The sequence below is a fragment of the Punctularia strigosozonata genome (assembly GCF_000264995.1).
Source record: "Punctularia strigosozonata HHB-11173 SS5 unplaced genomic scaffold PUNSTscaffold_11, whole genome shotgun sequence".
In the NCBI taxonomy this organism is placed as follows: domain Eukaryota; kingdom Fungi; phylum Basidiomycota; class Agaricomycetes; order Corticiales; family Punctulariaceae; genus Punctularia; species Punctularia strigosozonata.
The window spans coordinates 114,045-141,839 of record NW_006767443.1 but is presented as its reverse complement, the minus strand read 5'-3'; the positions used below and the strand labels follow the sequence as shown (position 1 = coordinate 141,839).

General features: G+C 53.4%; 14 protein-coding genes across 14 annotated transcripts; 4 read left to right on the top strand and 10 right to left on the bottom strand.

The window, feature by feature from the left end:
- Positions 1 to 242: 242 nt before the first annotated feature.
- PUNSTDRAFT_54309 (uncharacterized protein) lies at positions 243 to 1,121 on the top strand. The gene is made up of 8 exons (XM_007386403.1): positions 243 to 384; positions 440 to 460; positions 507 to 562; positions 621 to 648; positions 697 to 770; positions 874 to 937; positions 994 to 1,014; positions 1,067 to 1,121. The coding sequence occupies exons 1-6, from the start codon at positions 338 to 340 to the stop codon at positions 885 to 887; spliced, it is 240 nt and encodes a 79-aa protein (XP_007386465.1). The 5' UTR covers positions 243 to 337; the 3' UTR covers positions 888 to 937; positions 994 to 1,014; positions 1,067 to 1,121.
- Positions 1,122 to 1,678: 557 nt separating this feature from the next.
- PUNSTDRAFT_145388 (uncharacterized protein) lies at positions 1,679 to 2,690 on the top strand (the record flags this gene model as incomplete). Its single annotated transcript, XM_007386402.1, has 7 exons — positions 1,679 to 1,776; positions 1,825 to 1,927; positions 1,987 to 2,013; positions 2,069 to 2,163; positions 2,218 to 2,335; positions 2,388 to 2,593; positions 2,658 to 2,690. Coding segments are annotated over exons 2-7 (573 nt in total), but the record flags the coding sequence as incomplete, so codon positions are not given.
- A 252-nt stretch (positions 2,691 to 2,942) lies between these two features.
- Positions 2,943 to 4,323, bottom strand: PUNSTDRAFT_90723 (ubiquinone biosynthesis O-methyltransferase). The gene is made up of 3 exons (XM_007386401.1): positions 3,858 to 4,323; positions 3,554 to 3,805; positions 2,943 to 3,499 (listed from the first exon to the last, which is right to left on the bottom strand). The coding sequence occupies exons 1-3, from the start codon at positions 4,245 to 4,247 to the stop codon at positions 3,119 to 3,121; spliced, it is 1,023 nt and encodes a 340-aa protein (XP_007386463.1). The 5' UTR covers positions 4,248 to 4,323; the 3' UTR covers positions 2,943 to 3,118.
- Positions 4,324 to 4,417: 94 nt separating this feature from the next.
- PUNSTDRAFT_54307 (uncharacterized protein) lies at positions 4,418 to 5,717 on the bottom strand. The gene is made up of 6 exons (XM_007386400.1): positions 5,448 to 5,717; positions 5,307 to 5,391; positions 5,182 to 5,256; positions 4,964 to 5,128; positions 4,781 to 4,911; positions 4,418 to 4,727 (listed from the first exon to the last, which is right to left on the bottom strand). Exons 1-6 carry the CDS (start codon positions 5,543 to 5,545, stop codon positions 4,628 to 4,630), a joined length of 654 nt encoding a protein of 217 aa, XP_007386462.1. The 5' UTR covers positions 5,546 to 5,717; the 3' UTR covers positions 4,418 to 4,627.
- Positions 5,718 to 5,888: 171 nt separating this feature from the next.
- On the bottom strand, positions 5,889 to 7,641 carry PUNSTDRAFT_145384 (glycoside hydrolase; the record flags this gene model as incomplete). The annotated part of the gene is made up of 12 exons (XM_007386399.1): positions 5,889 to 6,072; positions 6,132 to 6,230; positions 6,291 to 6,427; positions 6,477 to 6,498; positions 6,566 to 6,638; positions 6,693 to 6,705; positions 6,764 to 6,875; positions 6,931 to 7,053; positions 7,108 to 7,228; positions 7,285 to 7,298; positions 7,353 to 7,415; positions 7,465 to 7,641. 12 exons carry the CDS (start codon positions 7,639 to 7,641, stop codon positions 6,013 to 6,015), a joined length of 1,014 nt encoding a protein of 337 aa, XP_007386461.1. The 3' UTR covers positions 5,889 to 6,012.
- Positions 7,642 to 8,890: 1,249 nt separating this feature from the next.
- PUNSTDRAFT_145383 (uncharacterized protein) lies at positions 8,891 to 10,006 on the bottom strand (the record flags this gene model as incomplete). The annotated part of the gene is made up of 5 exons (XM_007386398.1): positions 8,891 to 9,122; positions 9,180 to 9,315; positions 9,375 to 9,554; positions 9,612 to 9,705; positions 9,762 to 10,006. The coding sequence occupies 5 exons, from the start codon at positions 10,004 to 10,006 to the stop codon at positions 9,067 to 9,069; spliced, it is 711 nt and encodes a 236-aa protein (XP_007386460.1). The 3' UTR covers positions 8,891 to 9,066.
- A 104-nt stretch (positions 10,007 to 10,110) lies between these two features.
- On the bottom strand, positions 10,111 to 11,574 carry PUNSTDRAFT_145382 (uncharacterized protein; the record flags this gene model as incomplete). Its single annotated transcript, XM_007386397.1, has 5 exons — positions 10,111 to 10,829; positions 10,897 to 10,964; positions 11,027 to 11,177; positions 11,252 to 11,476; positions 11,526 to 11,574. The coding sequence occupies 5 exons, from the start codon at positions 11,572 to 11,574 to the stop codon at positions 10,198 to 10,200; spliced, it is 1,125 nt and encodes a 374-aa protein (XP_007386459.1). The 3' UTR covers positions 10,111 to 10,197.
- Positions 11,575 to 11,850: 276 nt separating this feature from the next.
- Positions 11,851 to 13,397, top strand: PUNSTDRAFT_121947 (uncharacterized protein). Its single transcript, XM_007386396.1, has 4 exons — positions 11,851 to 11,880; positions 11,935 to 11,992; positions 12,049 to 12,094; positions 12,144 to 13,397. Exons 2-4 carry the CDS (start codon positions 11,972 to 11,974, stop codon positions 13,346 to 13,348), a joined length of 1,272 nt encoding a protein of 423 aa, XP_007386458.1. The 5' UTR covers positions 11,851 to 11,880; positions 11,935 to 11,971; the 3' UTR covers positions 13,349 to 13,397.
- Positions 13,398 to 13,434: 37 nt separating this feature from the next.
- Positions 13,435 to 14,268, bottom strand: PUNSTDRAFT_90715 (uncharacterized protein). The gene is made up of 2 exons (XM_007386395.1): positions 14,203 to 14,268; positions 13,435 to 14,145 (listed from the first exon to the last, which is right to left on the bottom strand). The coding sequence occupies exons 1-2, from the start codon at positions 14,230 to 14,232 to the stop codon at positions 13,489 to 13,491; spliced, it is 687 nt and encodes a 228-aa protein (XP_007386457.1). The 5' UTR covers positions 14,233 to 14,268; the 3' UTR covers positions 13,435 to 13,488.
- A 1,376-nt stretch (positions 14,269 to 15,644) lies between these two features.
- Positions 15,645 to 16,332, bottom strand: PUNSTDRAFT_73269 (uncharacterized protein; the record flags this gene model as incomplete). The annotated part of the gene is made up of 4 exons (XM_007386394.1): positions 15,645 to 15,807; positions 15,881 to 15,996; positions 16,058 to 16,122; positions 16,191 to 16,332. 4 exons carry the CDS (start codon positions 16,330 to 16,332, stop codon positions 15,645 to 15,647), a joined length of 486 nt encoding a protein of 161 aa, XP_007386456.1.
- Positions 16,333 to 16,574: 242 nt separating this feature from the next.
- Positions 16,575 to 18,434, bottom strand: PUNSTDRAFT_115380 (uncharacterized protein; the record flags this gene model as incomplete). Its single annotated transcript, XM_007386393.1, has 7 exons — positions 16,575 to 16,616; positions 16,675 to 17,499; positions 17,555 to 17,884; positions 17,938 to 17,981; positions 18,040 to 18,211; positions 18,276 to 18,297; positions 18,358 to 18,434. 7 exons carry the CDS (start codon positions 18,432 to 18,434, stop codon positions 16,575 to 16,577), a joined length of 1,512 nt encoding a protein of 503 aa, XP_007386455.1.
- Positions 18,435 to 19,473: 1,039 nt separating this feature from the next.
- PUNSTDRAFT_145379 (dihydroxyacetone kinase) lies at positions 19,474 to 21,935 on the bottom strand (the record flags this gene model as incomplete). Its single annotated transcript, XM_007386392.1, has 12 exons — positions 19,474 to 19,915; positions 19,967 to 20,084; positions 20,141 to 20,510; positions 20,560 to 20,855; positions 20,905 to 20,959; positions 21,012 to 21,153; positions 21,214 to 21,351; positions 21,405 to 21,504; positions 21,561 to 21,578; positions 21,632 to 21,721; positions 21,771 to 21,869; positions 21,923 to 21,935. 12 exons carry the CDS (start codon positions 21,933 to 21,935, stop codon positions 19,552 to 19,554), a joined length of 1,803 nt encoding a protein of 600 aa, XP_007386454.1. The 3' UTR covers positions 19,474 to 19,551.
- Positions 21,936 to 22,067: 132 nt separating this feature from the next.
- On the top strand, positions 22,068 to 26,287 carry PUNSTDRAFT_115378 (cysteine proteinase; the record flags this gene model as incomplete). Its single annotated transcript, XM_007386391.1, has 8 exons — positions 22,068 to 22,609; positions 22,655 to 23,353; positions 23,407 to 23,480; positions 23,547 to 23,986; positions 24,039 to 24,152; positions 24,202 to 24,285; positions 24,335 to 25,699; positions 25,763 to 26,287. The coding sequence occupies 8 exons, from the start codon at positions 22,068 to 22,070 to the stop codon at positions 26,285 to 26,287; spliced, it is 3,843 nt and encodes a 1,280-aa protein (XP_007386453.1).
- A 349-nt stretch (positions 26,288 to 26,636) lies between these two features.
- PUNSTDRAFT_73131 (cell differentiation proteins Rcd1-like protein) lies at positions 26,637 to 27,794 on the bottom strand (the record flags this gene model as incomplete). Its single annotated transcript, XM_007386390.1, has 5 exons — positions 26,637 to 26,702; positions 26,755 to 26,992; positions 27,054 to 27,282; positions 27,351 to 27,506; positions 27,569 to 27,794. 5 exons carry the CDS (start codon positions 27,792 to 27,794, stop codon positions 26,637 to 26,639), a joined length of 915 nt encoding a protein of 304 aa, XP_007386452.1.
- Between the last annotated feature and the right edge of the window lies 1 nt (position 27,795).

Genomic DNA, 27,795 nt, shown 5'->3' with positions numbered 1-27,795 from the left:
GACTTACACGATGCGTGCCTGTGCGCAATACTCGGGGATAAACTGACGATATCCAGCTGTTGCCCATCAGCTGACAATGCTTGCGCAACATTGCTGTCGATGAGGCTCACCATCCTATCGCCAAATGTCTTCAAGACGCTGAGCTTGAGCGTGGCTGTTGGCTTACGTCGATGCTTACGATCGCTTACGGCATGGATTATTGAGAGGTCCAAAAGTAGAATACCTCCGAGCCGGAAGGCATCAAACGTATGAGCCTCACTTCCAGATTGGATAAAGCGCGCCTCTCTCGACGGGGACTGCAAGTCTCAGTCATCAGCAGCTTGAGCACCAGCTAGCAATGGAGCGCGTCAGTAAATCGAGTGTATCATGCGCAGAATGCAGAAGGTTCGAGGCTTCATTCTCCGAGTCTGACCTTCGCTCACCGCAGTGCCTTCGTAAGGTCCAAGCTGAAATGTGATAGGTGAGATCGAATATCCATATGATCATGGTCGCTGATACGTCGGAAGGATATTTCCCTGCCAGTCTTGTATAAGGAGAGGATGTGCCCACCTATGCCCTGAAGGTGATACTGTGTTTTATCTTGAAAGGACTAACGCTGACGACGTGACACCGCTTCATAGGAGAGTTGACTGCGATCAGAACAAACCAGTAAGAACAACATCTCCCAATCATGAACAGCTCTTCAACGTGGTCCAGATCACTTGCCGACAACGTCAAGAATCTCCGCGAAAATGTACAGACCATGGAAATGCAGATTGTGCTTATGGAGCGTGAGCTAGTTCGCCTGCGACAGCAAAACGATACCGCCAGCTCTTCCTCTGCGCGAGAAGGCGGTGATCTGATCACAGGCCAAACGCTTTCTACCGTGGTCAGCGACTTTTCTATAGTGGGTGGCTCGAGCCACAAAAGCTCCGACGTTCTGTCTGAAAGCAATACCGTGAGTTCAGTAACAAATTTCTGGCCAAGCAGTTTGATGTCCTCGTTTGCGTGCAGTATCTGGATGCTCTTATTCCCGTAAGTCGCACATGGACAACTGCTTTCTAAATGTGATCAACTATCCGTGCAGCTTGATGGAGAATTTGCATATGTTCTGGACTACGATCACCCTGCAATGTCTAAGCAGCTCCTGGACCTTCACAATGCTTTCCCGTTTGGCCGTGACGCGCTCGTTGATACCGAATCCGTCCGTCTGGCATCCCTCGAGTTGGTTTCCAAACTACCAGCTCGGGATCATGCCCTGCAATTGGCGAGCTCGTATTTTCTGTCCCTGGCATGCGTGTGCGTCCTTCTTCGCTTCATACCAACTTGGTGTGAACTGACCCTTCATCCGCAAGATACGAACCACTGCGCTGGAATGACTGTGAAGAGGCAATTCATGAGGTTTACACCCTTTCCATTCACGGTGGTCTACTCTCTATTTCAGTGCACAAACTTGCGGTCATATACATGATACTGGCCTTAGGCTCTATCGGCAAAGGGGACGACAAATCAGCGGAACTTTATCACGTCCTCGCCTGCGCTGCTATATCTCTCCGCTCTCTCCATACCGAGGCCACATTAGACACGTTCACCGCGTTGTTCCTGACTGCGCTGTTCGAACATCACCGTGGCCCACGCAGTGTACTGAACCGGCGCTTGTCCCTACTAGCCATGTGCTCAAGCGTAGGGTCGCGATTAGGCCTTCATCTCGACGGTGCAAACTTTGGAATTCCAGCAAAGGAAACTGCTCGCAGAAGGGCAGCATTCTTAGAATTTCGAACCTGGTGTTTGGTCTCGGTGGGGGGTTCGTCCTGAAAACGGGACTAATTACTGAGGCATCTGCAGAGCGTGGTGATGGGAAGACCTTCGGCTATTTCCATCCATGATGGAAACCAATTTTTTGGTCAACACGCGCCTCCGGGAAATGAGCATGGAATTAATATCGACTGTGAGTTGCACGTGCACTCGAGATTTCGAACTTGTCAACGTCATACTGGATACTGGTAGTCCACGAGCACAAGTTTGGTTTCGCAGGTATTACGATTGTTCTCTTCGCCAAGAGACTCTGAGACTATCATGCTTCATACAGCCCATTGTCTGTTCCCCGCATCGCAGATCATACAAGACACAGCACCGTCCACGCACGTATATACCAACGTGCTTGAAGTAGACAACAGGATCAGAGTACGTGCTACACGTACTTCCACGAGCCTATGTTCCTGACGCTATGCCACTCAGACATATCCCGTTCCTGATTACCTCAAGTCACCGTATGACTTCCCGCCTATCGGTGCGTGGTCTTCATCCCCGCTGAACGCAACAAGGCAGTATTGGTCGGGCGGCTTCAGAGACTACGGTGAGGCTTCCGTGGACGATACCTGTCGGAAGGTTCATGAGACCCTGCATAGTGCTTTTGTACTTGCATCGGCCCTACTGCCGTGATGCTTTGTTTAACCGACGAGGCCTGCCACTCCAACATCAGTATGGTCCATCGCTGCTGGCTGCCTGCAGTGCCGCGCGCCGTATTTATGCACGTAGTCAAGCGTTCTACCGCGCTCATCCTGACAAAGCTGGCCCCCTGTGGTTTGTGTGGCACTCGATTTACATGGGCTGTGTGAGTAGTCCTCATCGATGCCGAGTGAGCGACCTAGGACTGAACTTGCTCTCTATGTTGCAAGGTTGTAATGGCAGCCCTCATCGTGGAGAAACCGAGATGCCCACTTGCACCTCTGTTGATACGTGACCTTACTGCCTCGGTGGAGTTGTTTGAGCAGGGTTCCGCGCAGTGTCAATACCGCGGCCAGCCAATGACGGTATGCTTCATCAATCGCAGAACGACAATCACTCATACTCTGGTACAGCCTGTCCTCCAGGAAATCCGGCAGGAAGCTCAAAAAGCGTACAATTCGGCTTACCCTGACGGCAGGTTTCCTACAGCCTTCGAGTGGATGACTCAGGAAGGTCAGGAATCTAGCGCTGCAACGTCAAACCCTACCGTCCTTCTCCAACCCATGCAACCTCCGGTGGAAGGCGAATCCCACTCGACTGCGTCTGGGCTGCTCCAGGATCTTCTGTAGGACCACATATGTAAGCTGTTCGACGAGTGCGCCCAGATTGACGATGATCAAATATACGGGATCTATTGTACCGGTTTACGAACCCAAAACAAGTAATTGCACTGTGTAGTTGCCCATCCACTAAATCCGCGACTGCCGCTACGGGGAATCAAGATCCATTCACCCTTCCAGGGTGCATATATGATACCGCGTACTTCTGCCTCAGTCCGTAGCGGGTGCCCGTCATATAGACGGGAGATCCAGGGTCGGCCCTTTCGTTCGCCAGGGAAATCAGATGAAGGATAGTTCTGGAAGTATTCGACCAGCTCTTCGGGATTGATGTACTTGGAATGAGTATGCGTCCCGGGCGTAACAAGCCTCAGGGCCTGCTCAGCCATGAATATTGTCAGAAAGTAGGATAGAGGCGTCCGTGCGATGGTTGAGAGGAACAGATGTCCTCCGGGCTGATTATCCCAAGTCAGGCAATACATTCAGATGCCATGAGGTGGCACACGCACCTTTACGAGTTGAGCACACGAATGCAGAAAGGAGGCAGGATTGTCAACATGTTCTACCACCTCCAATGAGCAAACGACATCGTATCGTTGAGGGTCCTCGAGCAATGCTTCGGCTGAGGTATGGCGGTAAGTCAAAGAGCGGGTTTTTGACGAGCAGAGAGCAGGGTCGGCGGACGCGTGCATGGATGCAATCGCAATATTCGAGGGTGATGCATCTATTCCGACCGTTCGGCCGCCTAATCGTGCCAGACTCTGAATTACAACATGCTCAGCACGTTATGGGAAATACGAAAGGAAGGCGTACCTCAGAGAGCAATCCACCGCCGCACCCAACGTCAAGCACGTCCAGTCCTTCCAGTACGTGACCTGTACGCTGCATTTCCTCTGCAGCTTCTTCGCCTCGTTCTTCGCGAGTGATTTCCAACAGCTTTTCCCGGATGAAGTCCACGCGATGCGGATTCATCTTGTGTAATAATCCGAATTCTCCATGCTCGTCCCACCACCGCGAGGAGAGTCGAGAGAAATGAGCAATCTCATCTTCGTTCACGGACCCGGTGGTGGACGAGGAAGGCGCTGCAAGTCCGGTATGCTGCCGGCGTCGAAAGCAAGTGGTCAACGTTGGGAGAAGGTCGTGCCGTGCCGCCGCCACGAGCCGAATTCTGGATGTGCGCCTCAGGCCCAAGGGAGCTGACATGATAGGCGAGCAACAGTATGCGTAAGGTCACCAAGTGACCGTTGAAGGTGACTGAGAGATCAAAAGGACTAAAGGGGCACTGGGTGGTGGAGGTTCAGTGTACGCGTTCGCGCGGTCCCAGTCTTCCTGCATTCAACTTATGTAGATACTCGCACGAAACACGGGTCTAAGTTGTCTAGCTATCATACACATACATACAGTAATATGTTACTTCCATCCAACCAGTTGCAAGGTCCGTGAGATGTGAATCAGACTCTCAGAGTCGAGGCGGGTAAGTAAGGCAGGAGCCACAGTTGCTCAATTGTCGTGCTCGGTCCGTTTCCAGCGCCTCCACTTCCGCCGAAGTGCGCGCCTTGCCTCCTCATACATCTCTCAATGGGTCAGGACATAAGTCGCTCGCCCCAAACGAGACGATGGCGGTGAGCGCGGATTGCTCCAGCAAGCACTATCCAAGCCAGCCAAGAAGAAAGCACGAGACAGCTGTTAACAACTGTCAGAAAAGAAGTATATGGACGTAGATGACGAGTACGCGCCAGCATGCGACTGTCCTGGCCAAGATTTTCTTCTTCCGTGAGACAGGTGCATAGGGGGTAAAGATGATGGACGCGTAACGAGCCGGCATCGGCATATTGAGGAAGGCGAGTGCAGATACCAATTCAATGGCCTGCGACAACGGATTGGTAACCGGATATCATATGGTGACTGAAAAGCCAAACCTTTCGGCGACCGGCATCATACACCATGCGAATCTGGTGGACCTGATCTCGTATGATAGGAAGCCGCTCCGAAAGCTCTGTGAGAGCGTCCAGAGCGTCATCGAGGGTAGCTTGAATGTAGGGAGCATGGATCTGTAGAGCATGATCGGTCCTAGTGGTTGTAACCTGGCGGGAAGCGCGTCATGAATAGCCCCATGTTCGTGTCGTATGTAACTCACCTGCAATGTCGCCTTTGTATCCCGCAAGAGTTGATCCAGTGCACGGAAGTTTCCCAGCTCCTCCGACAGCTTCGACTGTGACGAGAATGAGCGGACAGGGATGCTGACTGAGACGGTCATCCTACCTCAAGCTCCTTGATCTGCGACTCATACTGCGATGCGCGCATTGACGCACGCTCGCACAGCGTTTCGAAGTCCAGGTCGATCGAGCTAAGCGAGTTTGTGATTAGTGCAGTGCGTGGACTACTAATTCGGGACAATCGCACCGTAACGTTGATGGACTCCGAGAACTACTGCGTGAACGACTACGGGGAGTAGGTGCCCTTATCTCAACTTGTCGCGGTCTGATGGTGAAGCCGGACATGGTGGATGGCATGCAAGCCGCGATGTCTACCGCACTCGAGTCTCGTACGGACGCCCAGCGCTGGCTCAAGGCCGCAACAAGACGTTAGAGTTGGAGGGGACAACCCTCCACAGAGGGGCCAAACGGACGGGGGTAAAGAGGAAAGCTAAGAGGGACGAAAATGAAACGGCGGGTAGAAGACCATTCCAGTGAGCAAGGGGCCGAAGACGTAAAGGGATGCCTCAAGGCCATTCGGCGTAATTGCGGGGATCGTTATCTCACGTTCTATGATGTCCATTACGTCTTATCACGTGGATACACAGCAAACCTGACAACTTTGATCAGGCATCTTCTTTGCAAGGTAGTACTCATGGCATGGTATGATGTCCAACAGCGGAACGAGTATCGCTATGGCTGGGCACGGCTTGCTCGACCGAATAGGATAGTACTATGGACTCTCAAAGGATAAAAGCAAAATGGGAATTCAATCATGCTGGCCAGGACTTCGAGCGCACAGTCTTAATCCAAGACGTGGCCGCGTTGGGATACTACGACAGACAACGGCAAATCAGCTATCAGCCTGTGATAGATCCATTCAAATACGCACCTCCCAAACCATCGCGCCGGCAGTCCAGTTTTTAGCCTTCGCCTGTGAAAGGCATCCTGCCAATGTATCGGCATCCATATAGCCGTTTGACGCATCCCCCTGAGAGATGTGAATAGAGTCAGTATGCCTTCCTTTTTCGAGACCGGGCAAATCGCATACCACTTGGGCCGGCTTGCCGATCACGAGTTTATTGAGCGGAACCCCGGTATTGGCGATTTCGAATACCGATGTGTTGGCCCACTGGGTTGACGACCTCGTGAGGAGGCCATCGCAATCGGTATACTCCGTTGATCCCTCTGCCACACGAGTAAGTTTAGATTCTGCGCATCATATCGGGACACCTACGATTGTAAAATTGGACGTTGTACTGTGCGAGGGCAGGATGGAGAATGCTCAGTGAGCGCCGCTCAGGTGCGAGGCGGTAGGTAGCGTACCCAATCAATCAAGCTACCGACGCTCTTGTCGACTTCCAGATAAGCTTTGCCGTTGTATGCATCCGGCGAGAACCTATGATGCACAGGTTCAGCCATATCAAAGACCCGAAAGACGGGCGGAACTTACCAAGGGGCGACAGCTGAACCGAATCGGGAGTCAGTATCTGCACATCGAGCTGATTTGGCGGCAGAACGTACGAGCATGTGTGATAATGTAGGATCCGGCCGGTAACTTGACTCGAAGTTCCGTCGTGAAGTTCGCCAGCCATTGTTCAGCCTTTCCGTCTCGAGCATCCATCGCAGCCAGGTCCTACGCTCACGCAGATTGTCAACAACAATAGCAAGGAACAAACACCAGAATATACCTCATAGTCAACGTCTATGCCATCGAGGTCGTATTCCTGGACCCACTCAGCAAAATTATCCGCAGTCTTGATAGCGTCGGCACCGGAAGAAGTCGGCGTGTCGGTCGAGCCAAATGCTGAAACCTAGATGTTGGATGAGAACCTGAGACAGCCAATCTGTAGCCGGAAAATGACTACCATGAGCTTGATGCCGGCGTCTGCATACTGCTTTTTGATCTGGGTACGCTGATCCTTCGTGAGCGTGGTCCACTCCTCTGCTTTGTCGTATGCGCCCTCGGTGAGGAGGAAAGACAAAATACTGGCACATAGAGGCGTCATCAAATCGACCCATTCAGGCATAGTGAGTAACCTCACAACACATTGAAGCCCTTGAATACACCCTTTCAGTTCCAGGCATCGAAATTTGGTTGGAATCAACATACCTCGACGGATGTCACGTTAGGAGGACCGGTGTCACCAGACACGTATTTATCGCTGTAGATCACCTAATATGTAGTGAGAAAGATATCAGGGTGGCAAAACATATGCCCATACCCAGTGTGGTGGATCGCTCGCGTTGGAAGCAGATGCAAATGGAACGTCGTGCTGTGGACTAGAGAGCACCACCTGCCCGGGACCATCCGCAAAGAAAGGGGAAGAGTAAGCCTCGGACGCCAAGAACGAAGAAACTACAAGGAGGGCAGCGAAGGGGCAGCGAAGTAGGCTGAGCATCACGTAGAGCGGCCAGACGGAAACAAGCCTCGGTCTCGTCGCGGCGCCCCAAGCAAACCTCTTCATTTATATCGAGACAGGATTTGTGCACTTTTCCGATCACGAATCGCGAATGCGAATGTTTGAGAGTGACGACGGTCGTGATTCTAGGGCGCCGCCTGGGGGCAAATACCAAAATCAGGCTGAGATATGCCCTGTTCGCGCTTCGTTGACGTTCCTTCCATGGTCATCTGCTTGTGCAGGACAGCAGCTGGATGCCAACGCCGTCAGCAATTCCCGAGGATAGGTAGGAAGCGGAGAGCGCACTCGGTAGCCATGGACTGATTGGGACTGCGCGGAGGTCCTGCGGGGATGATGGACTCCGAAACAAGTGTGAACGGCGCCCACCGACGTCGTCAACGAGCAGGAGAAGAGCAAACAGTGGATTCGCGAACGTCGCGGAATTACGCACAAGCGATCGAACTGAAACATAATATATACTTGCTGAGCATGAAGAGACGGTGATCTCACCCACTGGTTATGCAAGGTGCAGACGACGCCGCGAGGTGTGGGATGCTTTGTGGAGATGTTCAAAAGTAGCGGCGGTTGGGCTCAAATTGAAAGGTCCTTTCAGCCTACAGAGGCAGGACACCACGACCGAAACTTGTGAGACAGAGAACGCGGATAGCGGGATGTTCCCCAAATCACTCGCGCATGAGCGCATGAACCCGAGGCACGTCAGGACAGCATGCGCTGAGGACAGATTCAGGAGAGCCACTTGTGCACATGCGATGACAGCGGTCAACAGTGAACCGAGACGATCGGGGAGGCTATACTCAACGCAGAAACCGAATCGCGACCGTGAGGCCTGCCGCCTGGCCAGATGTGATCATCATGAACGCCTCTCGACCTCAAGTTCCGGCCACAACCTCGACAACGACTTCCGGTTCGACGTTCAACACCAGCGGCGCTCCTGAGCCTTTGGATACAAGCCGTAATGTCATAGCCCTGCTTTGGGTCCTCCTGATGCGCTGAGGATCTGCTTGACAGACATTCTTCACCGGTTCATCGCGCGTCGCCGCGTTCATGCACTAACGCCACGTCCAGATCTCATTCCCAGCCAGCTTCCTAGCCCGACACTCTATGACTGACTCTTTCATCGTGATCCTCGTACGCTGTTCCTCGAATGATTCTTTACGGAGCAAAATTCTTTGTATTGATGACCGCGTCCCCACACCTATTCCGTCCTTCTCCTCATTTGCCAACGTATGTTAACCAACTGCTTCAATCCAATGTGACAAGAGCCGGTATACAGTCTCTCCTCCTGTGTCTATCAGCTACTTCCTCGTCCTTACACAATACCGGTCCATCACAGGAGAGAGATTAATAAGTTGCACTATCTAGTATACTAAACGTGATCTGTGCTGCCGAAGTTATGCAACGAGGCTACGGGGAGTGCCTGCTCCGATGCCTACTGGCGCCTACAGTGGCTCCTACAGGCACTGCAGCATCCCCAGCGATGTGAGTAGGGAACTTCGGGGGATGCGGTAGGCACGCACATCGGTCATCCACGAAGTCAGCCGCGGCTTCAACGTCCCAATGCCCAGCCCAAACGGTGAAAAAGCGCTCTAACTGTAAAGCGAGTGCTTCCTTCCCAAGTGCACCCAGGATGGACGTGAAGGAGCCATGGCGGATCTATCACAAGACGGATTAGATGCTGGTCGAAAGGGCGGGATGTCTGGCATAGTGCTCGCCTTGAATTCCTCGTAGCCGTTCTGTAGCTGCGTCTGGACAGCGACATCGCTGACCGAGCTTTCATCGTATTCGACTACAGCTTGTGCCGCAGGTTCCTGAGATTTGTCTTGTACTTTGCCTCCGGATTTCGGTTGCTTGCATTCCACCGCGGGCCGCGTCGTCTTCCTCAACTCAAGACACTGACAGTTATTGACAGGAATAAGATGACGACATGCAAAAATCCAGCCCATGCTCACGGCATGAATCCAGAATCCAGGTTCAGGGGAGATCGTCACCATGCGGCGCCTTTGCGAGTGCACTTCGATCGCTGGAGCATGGGCACCGAATGCACTGCAGATAAAGAGAGAGATGGGTACGTCGGTAGATCAGCCGAACACAGTTCTCACTGGGCGAAACTAACAAGAGCTTTTGCGAGTCCGACCTGCCGTAAGAGCTTGTCGCGAGATACAGCCCCATCGCGGGACGTATAGAAGACGATGTGGGCTTGCTCCTGTGCATCCTCATCTCCGGGCTCCAGAGACTTGAGCGACGGATTGTATATTGTGAGATAGGACAAACACGCAGGGCTGTTGTCTAGCTGGTTCATGGGCGCGGAGTACGGACTAGAAGGATTGTACAGCGACTTCAACATCGCTGAGCGCATTAAAGCGCGCAAGATGGACGCCGTGCGTTCATGATCAGCGTGCTATATATATCCCAGGTTCGTAGAAGTTGCCAGCGCGAAGGCCGCATCGAGGGAAAATGCAGTGTATTGAGAGGCAAAGATACAAAATATGATCCAACAACTACTCGAGATAAATTCAGGTGCAACGTCGGCGGCACTCAAACGGCATCGCCTTCGCTTTCTGCTTCGCTATCACCATGTTCCTCGTCACTGTCTTCCCCCTCTTCTTCGCTTTCGTTGAAAGTCAAGGAAATATACTCGTCTCCCAGCTGCGCATCTTCGACTGTAGGGTGAAGGAAGGAATGAGTATTACCATCGGATTCATGGGATTCGGACTCCGGTTCAGCGCCGGAAGCGGTCTCTGCGCCTCCTGCAATAGCACGGTGAGCAAGAGCAGCCTGAACAGGTTTCCGATTCCGGTTTGCTCTGATAACATGCGGCAACTTGCAGCCCTTGATCATGCACGCGCCGGTATCGGCGAAGTCGGGACATTCGCGGACATGTTGATGTTCGCAGTCAAGCCCCTTGTCGCAGTAGCCGAGCACAGCGAAGTCACGGCAAACGCCTTGCTTAGGCCCCACACGGACGTGAGGGAAGGGGCAGTTTGTCCGCGTGCACCTGCCGGCGTTGGCGAAGTGAACGCACAACGGGGTCCGTTGCGGTATCGGATCATGCGAGAGAGCACAGGTCTCAGCCGTCTTGGCGCAGTTGCCTTGGAGGAATGGCCAACATATGGCAATCTTGTCTGGATCGTGTTGATACGCGCAAGTTAATCCTCGGCTGCAGGAACCTGGGCGGATGTGAGTGTCTGGGGCCACAGGAGATACATACGACACGAGTGAACAGCGACGGCGTACCGGTGGTGGTGAAGCGAGGGCAAGGCTTGTCAAGTAGCTTGCGACGTTTCGTCGACGAGCGTCCGGTCCTGATTCCAAATCCAGTATGAGACAATATGGCAGCGCTAGGCACAGAGAGGCAGCGACAAACTTGTTGTTGAGAGTCATATTACGGCCAGAGTGCCGCATCGAGCTCTTCGGTTTGTACGCGCGTCTATCATTGATCATTTGCCCATGTGCATTTCGCGAGAACTTATGGGTTGCTTTGGATGGGCGGGCTGAAGGCTTGAAGGGTTTCGAGACTGCGATTGCGTCGTTTACGTGCGAACCGGGCTGCTCGACGCTTGCTGGAAATCATAGGGAAAAGAAGACGTACGATCTTTGCGGACTAGACTGCGACTGGAGGACTCGAATGCGATCCCGCCGATGACAACGTCGCGTTTCTTTGACGGACCGGGAGCCGGAGGAACGGACTGCGTAAAACTTGGTGGCCTTCGAGCAAACTGGCTGACCGGTTTGTAGCTGGGGTTGATATAGTTTGCGAGGTGTGTTTGCTGTGGGTTGGGCGTCGAAGTGCCCGACTTCGCGCGATTGATTGCACCTATGAGACAAGTCAGAGGCGCGACAAAGGCCGGGGAAAGGAGGGGCACCTGTGAGTCTCGCGATCTCAAGTTTCAGCGCAGCATCTGAGGAGGACATGGCGGAGCGTGGAAGAACAGGGTAGTTGATATCCGGATCAGGCGACTTGTTGTCAACCTGCTATGCGTACCCGCTTAGTCAACTTCTCCCACTGTCTCTTACGAGCTGTCGCGCCTCTGCGCATACAGTTATGACTTCGATATTGCCGTGTATAATCATCGGTGCTGGAGCCTCTGGCTTGAGCGCGGGATCTCTACTATCGAGAGCAGGACATAGGGTACTGGTCGTGGAAGCGCGCAATCGTGTCGGTGGGCGCATTCATACCGAAAGACAGCGGTATCCATGTCCAGTAGATTACGGAGCGAGGTACGTGCCATCTCGAGTAGTGCGGATGAATGCATATGATGGTATTAAAAATAGCTTTGTGCATGGCCTGGACGGAAATCCCTTGAAAACTATGTCCAACTACGAACTGCTGGTATGGCATGCCGATTTCGAGCCTCTGGCCAGATTATCGACCAACAATCGTATCAGACTTTGGTCCACGCGGATGGCGATAACATGATGTTTGGTTCCGACGGTTTGCGGTCCAACCACCTTATTGAGGCGTTTACTGAGCATGTTAGCAGGCTCAGCACTCGCCAAAGAAACATCCGACAGATTAGATTCCGCTGTGGCAACTGCGTTCTTTGTCGATTCCCGTGAAGCATCTCAAAATTCCGAACCTGACCATTCTGTGTCTCTGGGTTCCTGGCTACTGGACAGAAAATCACCGTTCATGGCGCGTTTCTCGACCGAACAAGAGCGGCGATACGCAGCCCAGTTTGCTCTCGGCCTGAACGGCTGGACCGGAGCTGACCTTCAGAACGTCAGTTTTCGCTACTGGGGATTTGAGCGCGAGTACGAAGGTGGAGATGCGGTCGTAGCGGACGGTTATGACAAATTGCTGGAGCCGCTGCAGCAAAATGTTCTCGCGTCAGGTGGAGAGATCAAGCTTGGCGAGCAAGTGAGAGAGGTCGCTTTCGACGAGGACCAGCAACTCGTCAAAGTGGAGACGGTGATCAATGCCGATAACTCCACGACGCGGACGTATCTTGCCAAATCGTGTATCTGCACGATACCGCTGGGCGTGCTGAAATCCGCGGAAGGGTGCCCATCCTTCACGCCTAAGCTTCCTCCGCGGCGCATGGCTGCCATAAACCGTTTAGGCTTCGGCTTGCTAAACAAAATCGTACTGCAATACCCACGCGTATGGTGGCCACAGGAACCCGGATTTTTCACCATTTTGCAAGGCGGAGAATCTCGACAATCACTATCAGGGACCACTTCGAACGTGCACGCATCTCCTCGAGACTATCTCGATACTATCCCGGTTTGGGCACAATCCTACGCCCACGTTAACGGCAATCCCATACTTGTGCTATATCTCGGCGGCTCCTCCGGCCACGCGATCGAACAACTTCCGGACGATGAGGTGCAGACCTGGGCGCACGACCTCCTCGCCAGCCGCCTATTCCAGCTGGCGCTGGCTGGCGGGAAGCCTCCAACACCGCTGCAAGCGCACGTCACCCGTTGGTCATCCGACCCACATGCACGAGGTTCATATACTTATATCCCAGCCGCCACTGCGAGCGAGGACTTGGATTACGCACCGTCCCCACTAGACATTGTTGAACTCAGTCGGCCGCTGTGGGGTGGGCGGCTGCGCTTTGCAGGAGAACATACCGAGCTGGATTGCTACGCCAGCGTGCACGGGGCGGCCATCAGTGGGTGGAGGGAAGGAAAGCGAGTCAACAATGCTTTAGCGGGAGTTTGGGCTGAAATGAGTGATTAGGCACCGTGTATGGTACTTAGTATGTCGGAGAATACAACATCTCTGGACTAGTCCCATTTGAGCATTGCTATAGTATCGCGTAATGTGCTAGTTTTGCGTTGTCAGGGTGAACACAGTATCCAAAACAAGACTTGCTATTGCTATGACTTCCAGAGGAGCAAAACGGTATCTTCGTACTCCTTGGGATATTTGCGCAGGTGTTCGACGTGCCTGGAGCCAGACATCTTGACAAGATTCATCGCATATCCTTGACGCTTCGCGTCCGCGACATGTTTCTCCACCGCCCATGACTGCACTAGTTCATCCTCGTCGGAATAGATGTACGCGCGTTTCGTATCTGAAACGGATACGATGGCCGGATCGTTCAGGTGCCGCCTCACTCGTTCTATGACATTCACCGAGCCGAACAGCGTAGTGGGCATCCATACTGTGAAGAGATAGAATACCGCCAACAGGACGGATCCAATGGCGCGCAAGTAGAATGGTCGAATTGGCGCTAGGAACGCCGAAATGGTGTTCCTCAAGTTCAGTTCTCCAGGAGTCGAATCGAAGAGGATCTTCGTTCCCGAACCTCCCAAGTTCGGGGCCAATGACAGCATGTCGTCCAACATTCGCGCGCCACCGTTGGAGAGGACATGGATCAAAGTTCCGTCGTCGGTTTGAGAGGTTTGAAGCAACGATATTGCCGGTTGCAGAGAGGCATGGCGGGTCGAAGCACGCTGAAAGAAGTGTCGTGGTGATGACAGAACGAGGATTATAGGCGTATTGGGGAATAGTCGGCGATGCATTATCACATACTGCAGGCATAGCATAATCTCAGGGCTCAAGTATTATGGAATAGGAGCTCTGCGAACCTTCTTTGCATGCGGCAGCGCTGCCCCCATCCACGCAAGGATTAGAATGGCACTGGGTCCGCTAGATACCCCGGAGGATTTCACTCCCAGTGCCGGTGAATAATATATTGAATCGCTGATGCGTTCCAGGGGCGTGTCTGCAATCGGTTGACTTGTAGTCATCAATGCGCAACGAGTTCGAAGATGAGCGCGTCACAAGAGTAACAAGCTCCGAGCGTCCGTGGCCGTTGGCAAACGGGTGAAAGCACGTGGTCCTTGGTAGGGCAAGGGCCAAAGCTTGCACTCTCTTGCCTCATCTACTGAAGCGATAGGTTGTGTAGTCTTCCCGCAAGCGTAAGATGTGTACCTTCGTGTGCCCCGGCTGGGGTGCGCGTTGCGCAACGTACATACAGCATGAACAATGACTTCCCGGTTGTATTCCACCCCTGGACTGGAATGTCATATGGGTGCAGCATGGCGTGTGCATAACATTGCAGTAGAGAAGGCGGGATGCGGTAGCAAAATAGAGGACATGGTACAAGACGATAAAACAATCTATGCCTCGTTGATTTCCCTGAGGCGGCGGATGGTGCTGCGATCGCCATATGTCAGCATGCGATATACGGCAGCAATAATGGCGAGTAGAGAGCAATGTGGTGTAAGGCATGTTCAGAGGAGGAACATACCTTCGTACGGTGGCAGCCGCCGTCGTTGATACTGTCCAAGCGCCACCAGCGATGACCTTTTTGCAGGCTCCGCACTTCCAGATACCGACAGCAGTCCGCTTGACAGAGTCCTAGTGGACGTAACATAAGCATGCATGGTCGTCTTGGTGGGAGGCGTCAGGTTGAGATAATACGTGCCTTGCCGCAGAAGGTGCAGGTGTAACGGGCGTGCTGGGTGATTTCCATCTGAACGCATACTATCAGCATCTACGACGAATGGCAGGCAGGGAATGGTCTCACCTTCTTCACCTGCTTACGCAGGGACGCACCGTAACGCTGTAAGGAGGCGGATTAACTCTTTCTGGTTGCCATACCGCTAGCGGGTAGATACTTGCCGTTCCATACTTTCCGGTGACGCCTACTTTGCGGGTGCGTTTAGTCTGCGAGATATTTAGACCGTATCATGCAGCAGCAACGGTCCAACGCACCATCTTGAAGTGGTTGTTTTGGCGGCGGACAAGGTGCTAGACTCGGGGCAGGTGAAGCGTGGGTGAACTGTACAGAGGTTTCTCACGCGTTCTGTATTGCCCCTGCAACCGTTAAGCTGATTCAGGCGGCGCAACATGGCAAGCGGACCGGCTCTTTGCCTCGATGTTTTCAGCCTTTTCAATCGTGCTTCGTGGACGCGCATGTCGTTCAGTGGTCTAAAGGAAATGGGAATGTCGACTTGCTCCTAGACAAAGCGATCGGGGAATTGTCACTGGATACATAACGTTGCTATGTACTAATTGCATTCGGTTACTTCATCAGCTTGTTCGTATCAGTGCTCTCTCTGACTTTCGAAAGCTCTCCTCGTCCAGCAAGATAAGCTGCGCCGGAATCTGCCCATACCTGATAGTTCGTGATCTTTGGTTCTGGTGAGTCATCGAAGTCCAGCAAATAGTGGAAGATTTCGTTCCAACTCTGCTCCTGGCTAACACTCGGACCATCTGGCAGGGATCGTCGGAGAGATGCTTTAATCACGCCGAATTAACTCACCTGGGTTGGGCTTCACCCATGTGAACTTCGCCTTCCCTACGCAACTGACGCGCCGCGATTCGGCGTCGACGCAGAACTGGTCGAAGGTCATGTTTTCGTACGTTAGGTAGTCCTATGCGAGTACCTCGTAAACCATCTAATCGTTATCCCTAATAGACGGATGGTATGCATACTTGCAGCATGGCGAAGTACCTCCTGATCTGATCCAGGCCAGAGAATGGGCGCCCTAGGAAGGGAGCTGCGATAACAATGTAACTCCAGCGTCAGCCTTGCCCTGCTACTTTCGATTGGACTCTCGGAGCGAACCTAGACACGGCTCTCCATGCTCAAACGCTTCGCATGCATGCGTCCGACTGAAGTGCGAAAGAAGGCGATCAATGGGTTCCTTCTGGGAGAAGTCGGATATGAGACCTTGTGCTGATGACAGGAGAGCTGCTCGCGACACCATAGTTCAAAGCAATCAGATGAAGGGCGGAGACGTATACACATACAATCATCACCCGATTGCGTCATAGTAGTTCCTACCGGACACAGTAGAACAAGACCAAGTAATCCATGAATCAAATTCTTCCTACCTTTCGTCTGCTCGCAGCGAGACAAAAATCGTCGCGTATCATACAAGTTATCCCAGATATACACATACAACAGGGGTATCGAAGTAACCAGGGTAGTTGGGCCAAGTTTTAAAAATTACAAGCCAGCTGCTCGTGCCACGAGGGCCATGATTGTATCCTGAAGTGCGACAATTCATCGAACTTTGGACAGGATGGGTAAAGAAATTAATGCTGACCTTCTCCGCAGCAGTATCGGCGAAGAGCATAGAGAGACTCCGTTCGGCTTGACCGAAATCCAGGGCGAAGGAGTTGGGTATAGCTTCGAGCTCTTGTAGACGCTCGTTATCGCCTTCACGGTCGTCTTCCGACCACTCCATAAGTCTTTTTACGTCTCGTATCTTGATAACGTCGACAGGTTTGGCGCCGCTCTTCTCGCTCTCCAGCTTGGTCCTATAGAGGAGCATATCGCCGTCCTGCAATCGTATCTTGAAGAATCGTCTACGCCAGACCATCAGAGGTTCAACCTGCACGGTGACCCATCCCTCCGTTGCGCTTTGATCGGCCGACAACAGACGAGATTTACGTTCCAGTTCGGCACTTGCTCGCGCAGATGCACGTGCCTTCTCTCGTTCTTGGAGCTGTTTAGCACGCTCGGCCCTCCATTTTTCAATGCGACGCGTTTCTTCCAGCCGACGCTCCTTCTCCGCTTGCCTTTTGTCCCGCAGTAGTCGTAGGCGTTCCTCCTCCTCCTGCCGTTGTAAAGCCTCCTTCCTCCGACGCTCCGCAGCAGCTCTCCGAACTTCTTCATCGATACGCTGTTTTCGATCATGCTCTTCCAACTCATACTGTCGTTCAAGCGCCAGTTTCTCAAGCCTATGTCGCTCCTGCCGTAACCTTTCTTCCTCGAGAGCTACACGTTCCTCTTCCTCTTGCCTAAGACGCGCCTCCGCACGCAGGCGGGCTCGCTCTACTGGATCAGGACGAGGTCGCGGAACAAGCGATTTCCACGCGTGCACGGAGGGTTTCGCATCCGGTGGTGAAGAAGGTGCTGGTACAACCATCTGTTAAGTAGATGTCAGGTCAGCCTGTAGCTACAACGACCAAAGTTCGACTTACTGTAACGGGACCAGGGGGCGATGGCGCTCGCAAGCGGGTCGGAGATGTAAACTTATCATCCTTTGGCGGGGGTGGAGGCGGTGCATCGTCGTCCGACGAACTTGGAGAAAGCAGCGATCCGATGGAGCTACTGCCCGGTGAATGCGATTGTTTCCGCTGTGTGTTGTCGGAGACAGCACGACGGCTTCTGCGTCCAAGGAATGTTTTTGGCGCCGAGTGGAGCTTCGTGGATGACGAACGACGAGCAATTAGTTGTTCACGAATTGCCCTCATTACGGCGTGACTCTCGATTTCATCCTTCCTTGAAACTGTGATCACGGCCTTTGGAACCTATAGGGCGATGTGGTTGGACATAATATAACAGAGGTGAATTGGTGACTTGCGCTGAATACGGTCCCGACGCAACGTGAATGCATGATAGTCGATGCTGATGAAGGCATCTCAACCCATGAGCAGGCATAGCAAAATCTGACATGGACACGTACCTCGTGCCTTTCCCTTCAATGATTCAGGGGCATACGTGATCAACACATAGTAGGTGTCTCCATCGATTTCTTCGCGATAGAACCCGAAGAAAACGTAATCTTCATGAATGTTGTCTTTGAGCTCGTACAAACCGGCGGCTCCTGAGCTGTACAAGGCCGCGCTGTTGGGACTCTGTGACGTAGAAGTCCAAGGTAAGTACGATACCTGATGTCAAACATCGATAAACCACACTCACTTCACCGTAGCTTAGGAGAAGCCTGGATGACAGCCGAAGGTCTCCGTTAAACACTAACTCAACGAACGGGCCGAGACCTCACCAATCTCCTGCCTTTCCATTCAACACGGCCTTGTATGCAGTGTTAATGCGTGCGTCGGAGGTGTTCAGCATAGCCATGACAAGTTCGTTGACGACCAGCGTTCAAGAGAGTCAAGCTTCGCCAGGGTATGACAGAGTACGGGGTAAACACCGAGTGCCACGCAGCAGCGCAGCAGTAGGTAAGGTCATCTGGAACAAATAGATCCTCCGCACAGCCCGTATCCTGTCCATTGTGAGACGAAGCTGATTTTTAGCTTATTAGAGCCGTTTGGCAAACGATAAATATCGGAACTTTGGTTTCGGAACTTTCCCGAAACGTTTTGGGATTGTATCGAAACCTGCCACGCGAGCGCAGCGCTTATGTCACCGTCATCGAGCTTGCGCATTCGCCTTTGCAGCTTCGACCTCACCTTCACTCATCAATTGCCAACCCTAACTCAGAGTCTATGATACAGCTAGTCATGAAGGCTATCGCACGGGTCTGGCGCCGCGTTGTACGACGTGCGACCCGATGTACAACATGGATGGCAGAATTGTGGCAGTGCTACCTGACCCAAAAACGGTTGTTGCGCTGGACAGAAGTTTCGAAACTCGTGGAAGAAAGTTTCGGATAATTATCGAGGTGGGGCTGGGAAAGTTTCAAGGATTTCGATATTTATCGTTTGCCAAACGGCTCTATTATGGCCGAAAGAAGGATGCGAAGACACGTGAGAAAACGTATCATTGTCCCTGGCATGCTACAGTAACTTAGAACACAGTGAGACTGCATATTGTTGACTGTCTAAAGTTTCAAGTGCTAGTCGTACAATAGATAGCCAGTATTATGGCACAACCTACGAGAAGTGTGCTATCATACGCGGCTGGTTTCAGAGCAGGGAGGTCCAATAAACACCGGCGAAAAGCATACTTAGGCTGCCACCTGATTCTGCCTAATTCTTGACCTGATCTGACTTTTGTTGCACCAAAAAGTCAAGCCCCTATCTTGATATGTTCATTAGATCTCTCACGGTCTTGCCCAGTGTGGTACATAGGTTGACTCGGTCAAATCATCTGATTCTTGCAGTCAAGTGTAACGAAACGCAGCCTTTTTAAAAAAGATGCCTGGAGTGCAGTGACCCAAATGCAGATACCACAAGCTGCTTGTTTGTTGGCCCACCTCCGTAGACTTGATGCTTATTATACAATGTTGGGAGCGTCAAATCAACGCCTCCAGGATCACCTTCACGCCCCATGCACCAGGATCCGGTATCTTCTCCTCCTTGAGCCTATCCCCTTCCACATACGCGCTTCGTCCGGCTTTCGCGGACAGGTTTGCTGTTTCCTGAGCGGCTTTGCCTGCAGAAGCAACAGCGCTGCCCAAATCCGCGCCTTGAGATTCCGCGAAGGTCTCAACGAAAGCGGACAACGGATCGACAAGCGTGCGAGACGGACGGCGCGCACGCGTGTAGGTATATAGCTTGTCGAGCGCTGTAGAGAGGGCTTGAGCCCATCCTGAAGGAGTCACAGGAGAAACGTCAGTGGCAGCTTGAAGACCTTGCGCGACTCCGGAGAAGAAAATACTGCGCAGAGAGTTTAAGCGTCTGGTATGTGATAAATCAGACAATCCTCACGAGTAAAGGGCGCCGCTTGTACCGCCCATGTGTTCATCAGCTACTTGAGCCAAAGCAACAGCGCTGCCCACGACATCCTCTCCTGTAATCACGCCTCGTCGGATAGCGTCGAGCACAGCTGATGTCGTCGATGGTTCATCCGTCGAAAGATCGAGGGAAGTGAATGGTACGTACCGCTAGCGCCTGTTTTGAGTGTGGTTCCACAGTCCCCGTCGCCCGCAATGGTGTCCATACGAGTGATCTCGGGCTCGGCTGCTATGAGGGCATGGCAAATTTTCTCCAGCGTGGTGACGAAACCCCTTGGATCAGGGGCGGGACGAGCAACATGGGTCTTTCTGGGGGATACTTCGCTCTGTTCTGTGGAGAGCTGTGAGGACTTTGCAAGGTCCGGAACCCGACCGGACGACCATTTCCATCCAGGCACTTCCGGTGTCTGGTCCAGAAGTGAGAGGATCAGATCCTGGGACGGTGTATCCTTCTCCGCATGCGCAGACGATGGGAGCAGAAGAAGCGTGATAGAGAATCCGGGCATGTTCAGGCTTGTCTAGGATTCATGATCAGACGTGGTCATGTCGTGTTGTGGTATAACATACCATGAAGGTGCCTGAGAGAACCCGCTTGATCTTGATTCCCCGATGGTCGATGGCCTTGCGAGTTTCGGCAAGGATAACGCCCAGCTCGAGTTCGCTGAGACCGCCAAGGTTATTCAGCAAGAGCACGACCTCGTCGGCGTCGTCACCGGAGACAGGGCCAATCGCTGATTTGAACTTGACAAAAGCACGATCGGGGTCCGCGCCGACCAACATGTCCAGTAGCTGAACTATGAGTTCGTTCAGGGGAGGGGCGGGGGAAAGCCTCTTCGCTCCAGTTTCGTTATGAATGCCCATCCCTGTACGAAGTTAGCACATTGCATGACAGTTAATCTCGTGAGCACTGACCTATCTCAATCTCATTCGCCTGCAGATGAGATGTCGCGACTGCGGTGCCAGGAATCTGTATTTAAGCATGGAGTGTCGATCGACCTGTCAGTGCGACACCTGCGCACGTGTGTATGTTCCAAGCCGACTCCAATCGTAACCAGTCGCGAAGCGACATAATGGGCGGTGGAGCTCACTTCGTCCAAAGAGGCACCTCCGTGCGCAAGCGCCCCGGCGATCTTGTAGACGAGAACAGTCCCTGCAAGACCTCTGAGATTTCATATGGAATTGAGAGATTGCCTTCCTCGAACAGATCGTGGATGCGCGTACCTGCGGCCAACTATCTTCCCTTGCTCCCTACCAACGGCGACGTCGTCTTCAACAGCGATAAAGCGAACTCGGTCCGCCCGGTCAACTGCGGCGAGTTCTTTGGCCAAACCGAAGTTGAGGACGTCTCCTGTGTAGTTCCTGCGATACAGTGAGCCATTGGCCGTGGTCGACGGAATCGGACTGAAACCAACTTCACTATCACCACGGTTCCTTTCTTGTTGTCGACGATATCAAGCGCCCGACGCACTTGGCTCGCATTCGGAGACGCAAATATGTTTCCGCATACGGCGGCTGTGATATAAAGGATCAGGCGAACCGCTGGAATTGCATGCAGGAGTTGACATTACCCGTCAGCATGCCATTCCCTGCGAACGCCGATGAGACGCCGAGAAGCCATTGATAATGATCTGCAGCTTGCCTACGAAACCTGCGTGTGCGGGTTCATGGCCACTGCCTCCTCCGCAGATCAGGGCAACTTTGTTAGGGTTCGGGTTCATAAGGTGAAGAACTACCGCAGTTTCAGCCTGAGATGAAGACGATATGCCAATAGGGGTTACCCTTATTGCTGCGATCCAGCGTCAGATCCGGGTTCAGGAGGCAGCATCCTTCCAGGGCGTCAAGGACAATAGAAGTCGTATCGTTCACGAAGTGTTTGCCTGCATGTATTGTGTTGAGTTAGGTAATAGAGGGCAGTGTGGATCCCATTCACTTTGGATGGCCATCGGTTTCGAAGTCAGAGACGCGATTGTCTTTCATCGTGTGGCCTGGACGCGTGCACCCTTTTCTACGCTTTTCGATCCGCCTCAGCCACGATTTCCTCTCCTTCAACACACCTCCGCGCGACACCTGAGATTATGCAGACGCCGATCAGCCCAGCGAGCTCGCCAGCACCGCAAGCTGAGCTTCAGAACAATAATCTGGGGGTTCGCAAACGCCAGAGATCGGCCTCCATGCATTCCAACGACAGTTCGTACTCCCCCAAACGCGCTGTGTCAGAGACACCTTCCAACGACGGACCCTCCCGCGCAGTTCAGTCGGATCCTCAGGATGTCGCGATGCTCGACGGAAGCCGATCAGGCGGTCCGCCAGACCCCACGCAACCCGCCACTGAACCGCACCTAGCCGCTTCTGAGAAGTTCAGCATCGTCGAACAGGCTAGGAAGAGTCCCATGGAAGTTGGATCGACCTGGTACATTGTCTCCTGGCCGTGGTACCGCCGATGGATGAAGGCGTGCACCGGGGAGGTCGACAAGGACGGTCCTGTGGCTGAAAGCGACATAGGACCGGTGGATAACTCCCATCTCGTCAATCAAGCGGGAGAGCTCATCAGCTCTACTGTAGAGGGCGTGGATGTCACCTATGTCCCATCCGACTCGTGGGCACAACTTGTCCGATGGTGAGGCACATCAGTTCGTAATTCACGCCTACTCACAGATCGCAGGTACGGAGAAGCAACCCATCCCTTGCCCCGTAAAGTTATAGCTCGAGGCATCGCTCAGGAACCTTCACTTGAACTACACCCTCCTCGAATCAGAGCCATGAGGCTGGTCGCGGCTGACGATGCAGCCACTCAAGACCTCGCTGATACCCCATTGCGCTACATCACGCTCTCTTCGACTGATACCCTGGAAGACCTGCTGAATGCCGCGATTCACGCATTCTCCCCCCCTCCTTCATCCTCTCCCCCTGCCAGCCGCCTCTGGTCTGTCCCGGCGCCCCGCACAGATCCAGTAGAGGGTGGTTACTCTGCGTCTCGATTGCTTCAAGTCGGCGGCCTCCAGATTCAACCAAGTCGCAAATCCCTGGACGAAGCTTTGGTGCAGTCGGACGATCTGTTCATTCTGGAACTGCAGGAAAACGGTCGATGGCTGGTTGACGAGGCGCTGGTGCCCACCATTGAACCCGGAACGGCTGAGACCGAGACTGTGGCACTGGAACAACCTGCCCCGCTCTTCAAACCCGAAGAAGATTTCTTTACCCGAGTCGCGAAGCAAGCCGTGAACAAAATCCTCGGTGATGTGACGCAAAGGACCAACTCGTCGGCTGCTGAAAACGTCCCATCAAAAGCAGTTGTAGCGACCAATACGTCAACTCGCGCTACCAAGTTGAAACCACCGGGCACAATAGGACTAGGGAACTTGTAAGGCTTCAATACCCCCTCGCTTGCTTTCAGCATAATTCAGGCTACTATAGGGGCAACACTTGCTTCATGAACTCTGCCTTGCAGTGTTTGGCTCATACGCGCGAACTCGTGGAATATTTCCTGAGTGGGTGTCCTGATGTTGCATCTGAGATTTTTCGTTCACTGACATTTCCGTCCGCGCTGTATTCAGATGGCGTGTATGAGGAGGAGCTTAATCCCGATAACCCACTTGGAATGGGAGGTGCTATCGCGCAAGCGTTTGGTGCGCTGCTGGAACGGATGTGGGGTTCTCCCAGTGCTTCTTCGTCTTCTTCATTCTCAAGTACCTCGATTTCGCCTCGAGAGTTCAAGCAAGCGTTACAACGGTTCGCGCCCCAGTTCTCTGGCTACCAACAGCACGATAGTCAGGAACTGGTCGCATTTCTCCTTGATGGGCTTCACGAAGACCTCAACCGAATCTTGAAGAAGCCGTACGTGGAGAAGCCCGACTGGGAAGGGGGAGGAGAGTTGGAACTCGTACAACTGGCGAAGAAGAGTTGGGACGGGTACTTGCAGCGGAACGATAGCGTCATCGTTGACCTTTTCCAGGGCCAGTATCGGAGTACTCTCGTCTGTCCTGAGTGCCAGAAGGTGCGCCGTCTGCGTCAATAGCCCATTTACTTCTATCTAATCAAGGTTTTAGGTATCCATAACGTTCGACCCCTTCATGTACCTTACACTGCCCCTGCCGATCAAAAAGAAGTGGAAGCACACCATTTTCTACGTTCCAGCGGATCTATCGAAGCGTCATGTGAGGGTGAGTAACGCTGAGTCTTTTGGTGATGTTGCATCTCAGCATCGTTCAGGTACCTGTGGAAATAGGGGCCGATGCGTCTTTCAAGGAGCTACGTGCACTGCTGGGTCGATGGATGGAGGCTGACCCCAATAAGGTTTTCCGTTCCCTGCGCAGCTGTCTCCATGGTCTGATTATCATCACAGCTTCTGACCTTGGAGGAATTCAGTCACCGCTGGTATCGCGTGTTAGACGACAACGTGATTTGCGGCGAGATGGCTCAGAATGACAACATCTGGTGCTTCGAACTGCCTTGCGTGTCGTACTACAACCGTCCGTCGTCCAAGCGTCCCGAAGACGGCCCGTTTATCATCCCCGTTCACTTCAAGGCCGCCAAACCGCCGACGAGGTATGGCTCCCATGCTCAGGAGCTTTTCGGTATGCCTACCATCGTCGTCATCGATAAAACCACGGCAACCAGTAAGGAGAAGATTGAAGAAGCCGTCGTGGACCACCTACAGCGGTGGACGATGAACGCGAGAGACCTCTACCAATGGGTAGGAGGGTCAACGGACGCCATGGAGGAAGTCGCGATTCCTATCACTGGACTTCCTTCCGTCGACTCCGTGGCTGTGACGGAAATCAAGGAGAACGGGGAGGTTATCATGTTGGACGATGTCCCTGAGGAAGGCGACATCGTTGACCAGAAAAGCCAGATCATAGAAGATACCAATGACGACTCTCACGGGGCAGCCGCCAGGGAAGATGACACTCCGAGGAGACTCGGTCCGAAACAAGGAGTCTTCGAGCTTCTATTGTCTCCCGACCAGGCGAACCTTGCCTCCGGAACGACCTACCGCAGTCGCGGATACCAGGACTGGGACGAGCGCATCGAGGAGGCGCAACAGGAAGCTCTGGACGGCGAAGACCCTGTGCTACTACGTCCAGACGACGCTTTCTACCTCGACTTCGACGAGAACATGCGTTCTTACTTCTTCGGCGACGAGTTGAGCAAATGGGACCAGAGCACTTGGAACCAATGGGGGCATTTCGTTCACCCTGAGCTGCAGGACGCGTCCGACGACTCCGGGAAGAAGAAGGACATCAGCATATATGATTGCCTCAACGAGTTCACGAAGGAGGAGCAGCTCGGGGAGGACGACCTCTGGTACTGCCCGCAGTGCAAGAAGCATCAGCAGGCGACAAAGAAGTTCGACCTTTGGAACGCGCCCGACATTCTCGTCGTGCACCTGAAGCGATTCAGCAACTCAAGAATGCTCCGCGACAAGATCGACGCGTTCGTCGATTTCCCCGTGAACGGACTCTCTCTGGAGGGCATGGTGCAGGAACGGGAAGTCGCGAAACATCTGCAGGCGCAAGGTGTAGACGTCGCGTCGGTAGGCCTGGCCGAGCTTGACGAGCCTCTCCTCTACGACCTTTATGCCGTGGACGAGCACATTGGAGGCTTGGGCGGCGGACATTACCGTGCCTACGCGCTCAACCACGAGAACAACGAATGGTACCACTTTGATGATTCGTTCGTGTCGCCTGCAAAGGCTCACGAGTCCGTAGTAAGCACCAATCCCCCCGTTTCCTAGTTCATCAGACCACGTTCAACTGACGTGCATCCACAGAACGCCAACGCCTATCTTCTTTTCTACAAGCGGCGCACGTCCCGCCCCCTCGGCGGCAAAACGTACCTCAAAATCCAAGAAGCCCGCGAACGCCAGCGTCAACTGCAATCGGCGGCGAAGATGGCTAGCCCCGTCGCGCCCGCGGCGCAGTTACCAACGCCCCCTGAGGAAGCGTCGCCGCCCGCATCACCGACCTATAGTCGTCCGGACGCGATGGGCAGCTTGCTCGGCGACATCCGCTCACGAAGCGGCTCGTCGTCCACGTCGCCGGAATTGGACCGCTTGCCACTCCAACCACTCGGTGTCGGCGGTGACAGCTTCGACTTCCCGGAACCGTGGAGCACGCGAGGGAGCCCGAGCTCGAGCACGGGAGACGATGAGCTTGATGCGCGATCAGTGCCCGAGGATGAAGCAGAGGCGGAGGTGGAAGTGTCGGAAGATGAGGACATGTCCGGCGCCGCCGGGCCACGTTCGCAGCTGCGGCAAGAGTCGCAGGCGACCGATTTCGACGCGATTGACCTCTGAGCACCCTCCTTCGAGCTCGCAACCGAAGTTCTTAAGACCGCTGTCGCGGTGCGACGACCTGATCACGACAACAACCTGGGACGCTGCAACTAACTTAGATACCGCGCTACTGTGTATTATGCCAATCCGTCGTAATCGTGTTATCGATAGAATTAGTTCATAGTTAAAACAACGCTGAGTGTACATCCATTGGCAAGAATAGCATCTTCCTGGCAGCCAAAAGAAAGAGATGAGGGTAGTATATGTATGGATACAGGGTATGAAGTCGAATTATTATGTAGGTCTTGCCCCGAAGGAGAGTCCGTGATTTTTGGTCCTTGTTTTGACGGAGGTGATGGACGTGTTAGTTTTACATTGGCATCTCGTTGAGGTTGCTCAGAAGCGTGGTGAGACAGCGTTTTGTGACCATGTCGCCCTGTACACTGGTTCAGCTACGGTGATCTTGGTTACCCAACAGAGTGACGTACCTTCAGCAGGGCGGCAAACGTATTGTCGCGCAAGGGCTCTGGAAGGCAAGCGCGCAGAGCTTCGCGGGCCCTGAGGTTGTCGCTGAGGCGCAGGTAACAGCGGACGACGTGCTTGAGGAGGCGGACGGCCTGCGTATCGACGAGTTGGGAGACCATGTTGGACAGCACGGTACCTACGGCGTAAAAACGCTCGTAGGTGTGGCAGATGTACGTCAAACCCGTTTCGTCTAGGAGAATCCTGAGGCGGATATCGGTAAGGAAGTCATATCGTACAGCAACGTTGGAAGCCTTCGACGCACTTTTGCACGATGAAGATCGCCACGGTTTTACTCAGCTCGGATCCTGTCTCCATGATACGGAGGCAGAGCGGAATGATCTCCGTGGAGAGCAGGAAGTGGATGACGGTGCTGTTGTCGTTCTGTTTCACGAGGGCGCCAATGACACCGAGCGATGTGAGGCGGAGGTACTCAAACGGGCGGGTCTTGGATGTGGTGTTCAGGAACGGGTAGAGGAAGAGAGGTATGTGGGCTAGATCGTGCATCAGATTGCCGAGATCAGTATTGGCCAATCCGGTCCAGTGAACGGAAGCTGCTCACCGTTGAGGAAGAGTTGTCTGGTCTCAGAGTGGGATGCGACACATTGGAGAAGAGCCAAAGCATTGCAAACGCGGTTTGAGACGTGAGCCGTAAGATTCGGCGGGGAGAGGAGCGGATACACAGAGATGATTTCAGAGAGGAGAGCGGGCATAACCCCTGCATGACAGAAAACACCCATGATCTCATGCTCGACTCTGATTCGCCAATAAGGTGCGTACCAAATGAGTGCCAGAGCACAAGAGCGAGCTCGTCATATTGTTCTCTCTTCTTGCTGAGCTCGAGCAGGGCCGTTTCGCGCGTACTCGGATCCATCAGGTCGATGACCAGCTGGAATATGACCGCGTTCTCGCCCTGTCCCGGCTGATGCTTGAGCTGATCGTAGCCTACAATGCTCGGCGTGCCAATGAGGGTGTTGCTTGCGGCGCTACCCACGGTGCTCGACATT